The sequence below is a fragment of the Triticum urartu genome, chromosome 1A (genome assembly GCF_056163025.1).
Source record: "Triticum urartu cultivar PI428250 chromosome 1A, HENAU_Tu73, whole genome shotgun sequence".
NCBI classification, from domain to species: Eukaryota; Viridiplantae; Streptophyta; class Magnoliopsida; order Poales; family Poaceae; genus Triticum; species Triticum urartu.
Genome location: NC_141873.1, coordinates 274,051,665 through 274,059,980, shown reverse-complemented (window position 1 = coordinate 274,059,980; position 8,316 = coordinate 274,051,665). Strand labels below are relative to the sequence as shown.

Below are 8,316 nucleotides of genomic sequence, written 5' to 3'. Positions count from 1 at the left end.
CCTTGGATGCTGTCAGTCTTAGGAAACATATGCAGTCTCTAAAGACTAAACTATATACTAGTAGAATACAGATGCACTGGATGCACCGGCCAAAATCTGAGAGGAGTAAAAAACAACTAGACAAAATTAACTAAGCACTTGTTAGGTTGCACTCCAAAGGTTAAGTCAACATATTTACCCTTTTTCAATATGAAAAGTACTGTCATTCATCAGCCCAGGATGGCAGGTGGAAAGCAGAAAGGCCCCCGGAGACCAGACAACAAAAGGGGGTGAAAAGATGGACACTGTCAAAACCACTACTACTACCAGTTTAACAGCGGAGTAGGAAAAAAAGAAAGCGGCCAGTGCAAGTGCAACTATCCCAAATGACCCATCCCAGTCAAAAAGCACTGGCAGCTCGCACAGTGAAAGGGTCGCCCACTAAAACACGGACAGGGATCCGGTGACTTCACTAAGCAAAGTCTCATCGTGACTTTACCTAGGTGAGTGCCATCGGATCAAGATCCAGCGGTCAAGATTGATTCAAATTTTGTACTCAAAACTAAAACTGCCCAGAAAAAATTGAAAAAATTCAGGTAAGTCATACATGTTCCATTCCATATTCTGTGAAATTTTTGTTTCATTTGGATAAACGGTCTATGATTAAATAGGGTTTTATATTTCAAGCTCAAAACACAATTAGCTGCTAAACCATTTATCCAAATGGAACGAAAATTTCCCAGAATATTCAATGGAACATATATGACTTAGCTGAATTTTTTCAATTTTTTCTAAACAGTTTGAATTTTGAGCATAAAATTTAGACCAATCTTGTCCATTAGATCTTGATCCGATGGCCCTCACCTAGGTAAAGTCACGATGAGACTTTGCTCAGTGAAGTCACCGAATCCCTGTCCCTAAAACACATTGTATCACACATCACAATGCACAAAAAGTTGGCAAGCATTGGAGAACTCCAAGTAGAATCCAGGCTCGATGTATTGCAGCAGCAGTACCAGTAGCTGAAAGTTGAGAGCATGAGCAATGGAGCATAGCAAATACTACAAAGCATAGAAGCAATAATGACACACAGGCAGTGGCGTCCTTGACTGAGCAAGATGCCACTGCATATCAAGGGCACATTAATAGGCCACAGGTTTCAAGCATTGTCACCAGACTTTTCACATACCATGAACCAGAGGGTATAGACAGAAGTTACAGCACTTCAGGTGCAATGCAGTACAACACTGGAATGCAGATGGCACTGCAGCCCAGCCCACATTACAAGAAGTTAAGCTGTGATACAATATCTAGCTAGCTCTACTACATTAGTCTGGCAACTGGCAACAGATGATAAGATCAGGCCCTAGAGGTGGTCATTACAGAATGAGTTGCTAACGGTCACATTGGAGTTTGAGGGATTAGGGTGTAACTCAGCATTACTTCTGTATGTTACACAACCATTGAGGCTACTACAGGCTAACCCTAATTCTTTTTACAACGGAAACAAAGCTAACACGACGGTGCGCGCCTCTACCACGACGCTAAGGTGGAGGGAGCAGAGAGATACATGGTGCTCTCCTTCCTGGAGAATTATCAGTCTAGCTTCACCCACTCGTATCGGCCTGGGAGTGGACAGTCGTTCACAGGATCAAAGTTGTACCTGAAGATTATTAAGCCATGAAACCATGTTGTTAGTGTTATAATCACACTTTTTATCAAGAGCAAAGGCATGAACATATCACGTGTCAAAACCACATTGCACGCTGAGTTGGCATTCTTCACTGCAAAGATATTGAAAGATTTTTTTTTAATTAGACAAGGTTAACTGACTGAGAGAACCAAACAATGTCGTACTTGTCGATGAAGGCTTGCTGTTGCGGTTGCTCCGCAGCAGAGAAGAACTCATTCATCTCTGCTGAACTTGGAATAATATGGCGCGCTGGAGCTTGCACCCTGCGATGGGAATTCGAGTGGCTCGGTCTTGTTGTGGATCCAGGAGTGCTTATCATTCCCGAGTCCCTAATCAAGCTGCAGGGCGTCGTCTCCCTGGTACCCCTGCTAACCACAAAACATACATACACACTCAATTTTTAGAAACAACCATAGCGAGGACGCGTAGCAAAAGGGAAAAAATCACCTGTAACTTAACAGGGTATGCAAAAAGAAGAAAACATATCGATATCATCCGTGGTCATAAAAAAATAAGGAATCCCCCCCCTTATGAGTATCCGGGGTTGTTTGGTTCTAACTAGGCCTAGCAATGCCACAATTTGCTACACATTTCTTACCGAACTTGCCTAAGGTTAGTTCAAACAAATTGGGGCCACAAGTTGCCTAACCAAACAGCCCTTCAATCTATCTCATATGCCATATAAAGGCTAGAACACAACCAAAACACAAGGCCCATGGGAAACAAAAAAATGGTTGGGGCTAGGTAACCCCCAAACTCTCAGTGTCACATGAGTAGGCCAGGTTCTCCCCCACCCAGCCAATAACTCCAGCCCCAGCATCCGAAGCTGCTGCCAAAGTTAGGCCGGCCACCAACAGTGGCCCAACAACACACACTGACTTGCACCTGGCTATTATGCTTGGGAGGGCCATGGATGATTTTTAGACACGCGCTGTTCAGATCACGCACATCCACCCTCCAAGTACTGTTTAGGACGTGCATGGGGAGCCCAGGAATGCAGACCCACCACTGTTCAGGACCATGATCCACTGATGCAGTAGTACCATCAGGCCATGGCTAGAGATGCAAACAGCTCCCAGTTGGTGCATGCCATCCCCACCACCACCAAGACACCTTCAAGCTGTGGCATACCTGATGGTGCACCAAAGATGGCAACGAAAATGGCACAGCCTACTGCCTGTCAAGTATTGTTTATCTCCCCCCTCTCTCCCTCTTACCTGCACCCATTGTCCCTTACAAACAAGTGCCCCCACAACGTGGTACTTTGGCTGATGGTGCAATGCAAGTAGCAAGAAAAATGGCGCTATCATAGCATAAACATGCAGGCTAAATGCGGATTTTGACCAGCTTAGGCAGGCGAAGATGCGTACCTACTGCTTACAAGATAATACAATCAAAACATTTGTTAGCTCCTGACAAATACTAAAATGTTTCTGGCCAAAAACTGCAGAAGCTATAGTCTAGCTTAGCCTAAAGCGTTCTTGCTTTCCCTAGCTTGTGCACCAAAAACTGCACACGAATCTCTGGTACAGGGGGATGGGACGACCCCTCCTTCATAGCCCAGGAAGAGGTTTCACCGCGACATGACATTTTTCCCACCTTCCAGAACCCAAAGAAGTGACAGGCTAGTAGTAGTAGAGAACCCATCAAGAAATGAGGTCTGAGAAGGGTGGGTGCTTTTGTGGGGATATATGAGAGAAATTTCTTGCAAAAGGCGAGGGCTTTTGGTTGCTAAAAGACTAAAAGATTGGGAGGTCCCTACCACCTCCATTACAACAAGCAAAGAAAAACAGGGGAGAGGCCAGGGGGAAATGGTGGAAAGAACGGGAGGGAAAGGAGGATGATTTTTCCATCCCACTAACGAAAAGGGGGCCAAGGCTACTGGATGAAACCCCACTAAGAGGAGGCCAAATACAGCACTGGTATTGTAATTGAGCTTTGGGGTGCAACAACTTCACTTGAACAAAATCGAAACATAGAAAGAAATTGGGGGTTTCTTGATATAAATTGGCCACCAGGCAAGCATTTCGCTGCTGCTTGGCACTAATTTCTTCAAAATAGGTTACTGAGAAGTGGTTCTTGGAATAAATTTTTGGAATAGCTAAACCCATTACTAGCACCGGAGAGGGCCAGGAAATTAACAGAGCAAAAAAGATTCAACACTCACACTAAAGAAAAGAAAGAAGGAGAAGCACACCGAAATTTAAGCAACAACAGAGAACTATTGCATCGGTCAACTCGCGAAAGAAGAGTTGGGACAGAAAAAATCCCCAATAAACAGCAAAGCTTAATAAGAAAGATATTGGGGAAAATAGCATCGACACCAAATTCGAGCCCCGCACGCAGCACGGATAGAACAAGCCAAATTGACAAGGAAAAATGGAACGAGCCGAAGCGCGAAACAGAAGAAGCAATCCAAAGCTTCTCGGTACGACACAAAACCCTAAACCCTGGCACGGTTATAATCCCCCCGCCGAGAAATAAAACCCCATGAACCGAAGAAAATCGCGGGCGCAGGAGAAGGCTCACCTCCCCATGGCCTCCGGCTCGAGCACGTTCTCCCCGAAGGACACCTCGTCGGCCTCGGCCTCGGCCTCGACACGCTCCGCCGCGGCCGCCCTCCTCCTCGCCGGCGGCGGCGGCGGGGGCAGCTTCTCGAGCTTCCGGCTCCTGAGCTCCAGGTACTCCCCCTGGTCCTTGGCCCCCGGCGCCCCCTGCGGCTGCCTCTGCATCGCGAGCGCCCGCGCGCGGGTGCGGACCCCCAGCGGCGCGGCGGCGACCTCCATGACGGCCACCTCGCCGGAGACCTTGGGCTTGCGCATGTACTTGCCCATGCGCGGCGCGGCCCGGGCTAGGGTTTGGGGCCCCGCTGGGTGCGCTTTGGCGGATTTAAGCGAGGCGCGGGTAAATTGGTAGGCGGAGCTGGGAGCGACGAGGCCCGGGAATAATGGGGGAGGGAGAGGAGGCTTGGTTTGGAGTAGAGGAAGAGGGGGCGAGCGGGGTGGTGGATGGGTGGGTGTTGCTATTTACAGACGGAGGCTTAGGTAAGAGAGAGAGAGAGAGAGAGAGGAGACGAGGGGCGGCTTGCTTTCATTTGGATTTCCTTTTCGGTGGAATCTTATTTTTTATGGTTTCCAGGGAGAGGGATTGGGATTTATTTTTCCTTTTCAATTTGTATTTTCATTTTTACTTGGGGCGCAGGATCTTCTGTGACAGTTTAGGACGGCGGGCTGTGTGCATTTGCTTGTTCACGGTTTTTTTAGGACGCCGTTGGCCCACTAGCACTCCCGAGCGGCCACCAGGAAAGAAAAAGAATCGGTCCCCTCGATCCCATAAAAGAAAATCTCTCCCTCAGTAGCAACACATGCGCGCCAAGCCAAGAAATCACGCGCCCAACGTGGTATCCAGGCAATCATGTGAAAGCAACTAGGATAGAATCTGGACATGTAGTACAAAAATAGAAAAAATGAATATGGGCCATCAGATCAGGTATGTATGGCTCTGGTTCTAGTGGAGCATCTCAGGCCACTTAATGTACATTTCACGAAAACCCCCCTGATACTCGTTAGATATAAAACTTGACTTTTGCAATAACCACCTCGACTTCCTCATATCCAATCGTTTTGTCCTTGGTAATACGACTATTCTTCAAAGCTGGCAGCGTTGATGACTGCTCTTTTGCAGTACAATCTCAGGTCTTTGTAAAATTAGTTTATTTTCAGATATGCACAGTGGTGATTACCCTCTCCTCTTAGTTGGATATAAAATCTTTGCAAATATTTGCTGCATGAGATCCATGCACATTTAAGTCCTAGTTTTTCAAGAGAGTTGAACATGTTGGTTACAAAAAAACCAACATATATCAAAAATATTTGAGCGCATGAGAAAATTAAACCATCCCATATCAAGCGGAACTACATGCGTACATGTTAACCTGAATGCATGAGAAAATAAAGGACCGAAGTGCCCGCTCAACAGAGTATAGTACATGAGAACACAACACAAAAGGCATACACAGATCTTTTGTAGTACATTCCCAGGTAGACCGCGTATTAAGGACTGATGGTACATTATATCTCAACAAGCATTTGAGTATTCAAGTACATGAGAACACAACACAAGAGGCATACATAGATCGTTTTTACTACATTTCCAGGAAAACCAAGTATTAAGGATTGATGGATGACAGAAAAGATCTATGATCTTGCCTTCCTTTTGTAGTGACTTGCTAATCGACCTTCATCTGCTGGAATAGATGACAACCTCCATGGACTCTATATAAACTTTTTTTTCTCAAGGCGACTCTATATAAACTTCATCAGTTCAATCCATCTAGTTAAGCACACCAAATAAATATGTGTCTGTTAGAAACATATATCAAACATCATATATTGAGAAGAAAGGAAATCATTATGCCAGCTTTGTACGCCATTTGCCACAACTGACCTAAGAAAGAGACGAACACAAACCTTTTTTTTTTGCTGAAAAGAGCTCAACAGCTATTGTTCGGACACTCCAGTAGGCCATGACATATGTAAAATACTACTTCCCTGCATTTCAGATTGAGATGCAACAGCAGAACAACGGAGGCCGAGCCTAGCACTAGTCGACAAGCTCCGATCTGTCCATCATACCGAGAGCAGAAATTGTGTTCTACGTCAAAATCCAAATAGATAGTGAACTCCCATAAATCAATGAAGTGCCACATATTTGCAAGTGTGTAATACATTCCAGTCTTGTTCCAGCAAGCACTTCACATTCAGATACTTCAACAGGTAGTATGTGAGATTAGTTGACAGAATTTCTGTTTCTTGTTATGGAAAATCAACACTGAATAAAGGTCTCTCCCAACTAACTGAAATTGACTCAAAAAAGTGTGAGTACATACTAAACTGAGATTTATTTTTAGCTTGATCGAAAAGTTGTAAGCATATATGCTGGCAATATAGCTATTATGTTGCATTAATGGATTTTCTGTCCTGGGTGATTTCCTTTAGCTCTCTCTATCTATGTATAACATAGTGTGACACTAGCAGGTTAGCTATTGTATTGTTCATGCATTTCTTGCTTAATATAGCCTTTGCTCAAAAACCGTTTTAAGCTTCCAAGCTACTGCTACTCACTATCAAATTGTATCATCTACACTATGTGTCCATATGTTTAAAATTTTAAATGTAGCCATTCATATCATTTCCAAAGATCCAGAATTCTAAATCTTTCTAAATCTCCTCCCAGAGGATACCTTGGTGAAAACAAAATTATACAGTGTTCAACAGCAATCCAACAGATGCTCCTAGCACAAATTTAAAGTGAAAGTTCTTTTTTTCACTGGAAGATCTCAAGTAACTAATTAACTATAAATGAAAATATTATGCACATGATATGGATAGCCGTAGTCAAATCTGAACGAAGGAGTACTTTCTAAGTAAAATGCTCTAGAATTAAATCTGAAATTGGTAGCAGCTTCAGCAGATACCATACCTTAAGACCCAAGATTTCTTCTCTGGCGTCGGTGGGTGGCCGAGCTAGCCGCACAGGAGTAGGGCGCAACGTGTGGAGAATGGCGGGTTGGGGTAGGAAGAAGTACGGGGCGAGGTCGACCTCTAACCGCCGGAGCAGAGTATCCTGAAGTGCTTGCTCGCACAAGGTCGTGGCTTGGAACAGGGCGAGATCCGCCGGAGTAGCACCGGCGGCGACGAGACGACCAGGAGCTGGAACAGCACCTCTACTGGCCGTACTTTCCCAGGTGGGCACCGGATCTGGACCTCCGCCACGGTCGGCAAGCTGGAGGACGATGAGCGAGAGGATTGATCCAGGAGGTGGCCGGCAGTCAAGCTAGATTGAGGAATTTTGGGCTGTGCTGCTGCTATCGGACGAAGGAAGAAGCAGATTATGAAAGAAAAATGAGTACAAGTGGGGGGCTTTTGTGCAAAGAAGCTAGCACGTGTGCTGTCACTTCCATCCACTACAATCTGGACCACTCATCCTGAAACTGATGGCTCAGATAGTTTTTTTCTATTTTTCTACCCGTGGCTGTTTTTCTATGCTAGTCGCGCCCCAATCATGTGCCCTTCCCTCCTCTCTCGAAGCTCTTATGCCCACTGGCCACCAACTTTTTCTTCCCCACGCCCTTACCTGTTCCCACCTTCTTCTTTTCTAGAAAACAAATGGTTTTCTTGGTCTAGATCTCCATCGCCAAAGCTGCCATGGTAGATGAATCAAAGTGAACTAACAACAGATCTGGAACAATTTGCCATGAAAAAAAGGGGAAAGAGTGAGGACAGATCAGAATGTACCGGGTAGCACCAACAAGGGTGAAAGAAGAGGTCATCATTTTCTCCTCCTATTCAGACCCCCTCCTTGACTTCCCCCTCACCAAATTTCTCTTTACAAAAATAGCTTCTCCATTGTTGAAGAGAGCATAAACAGAGATAAAAAAGAGGAGCTCTTGTACCTGTGCAATTTTAACTGTTTTTTTGCAACTATATCATGGGACAAGCCAACATTTGAAGCATTGTGTGCAACAAAATGCAAAAACTGTGCAATTATATAGGAGAGAGCACATAGATAGTCTTATATCACACATAATGCAGAAGAACTGATGTCCATGTAGCAAAAAAAGGAAAAAAAATAAAGAGAAAAGT

General features: G+C 44.9%; 1 protein-coding gene across 1 annotated transcript; it reads right to left on the bottom strand.

Moving 5' to 3' along the window:
• Nucleotides 1–1,136: 1,136 nt before the first annotated feature.
• On the bottom strand, nucleotides 1,137–4,690 carry LOC125529022 (cyclin-dependent kinase inhibitor 4). Its single transcript, XM_048693433.2, has 3 exons — nucleotides 4,202–4,690; nucleotides 1,837–2,037; nucleotides 1,137–1,642 (listed from the first exon to the last, which is right to left on the bottom strand). Exons 1-3 carry the CDS (start codon nucleotides 4,504–4,506, stop codon nucleotides 1,576–1,578), a joined length of 573 nt encoding a protein of 190 aa, XP_048549390.2. The 5' UTR covers nucleotides 4,507–4,690; the 3' UTR covers nucleotides 1,137–1,575.
• Between the last annotated feature and the right edge of the window lie 3,626 nt (nucleotides 4,691–8,316).

What these genes read in the sequence shown, in the direction of transcription:
- LOC125529022 (XM_048693433.2), bottom strand. Translation starts at nt 4,506, where the DNA reads ATGGGCAAGTACATGCGCAAGCCCAAGGTCTCCGGCGAGGTGGCCGTC. An exon ending in GAGCCGGAGGCCATGGGGAG is followed by an intron (nt 2,038 to 4,201) that starts GTGAGCCTTCTC and finishes TGTGGTTAGCAG; the next exon opens with GGGTACCAGGGAGACGACGC. An exon ending in CAGCAAGCCTTCATCGACAA is followed by an intron (nt 1,643 to 1,836) that starts GTACGACATTGT and finishes AATAATCTTCAG; the next exon opens with GTACAACTTTGATCCTGTGA.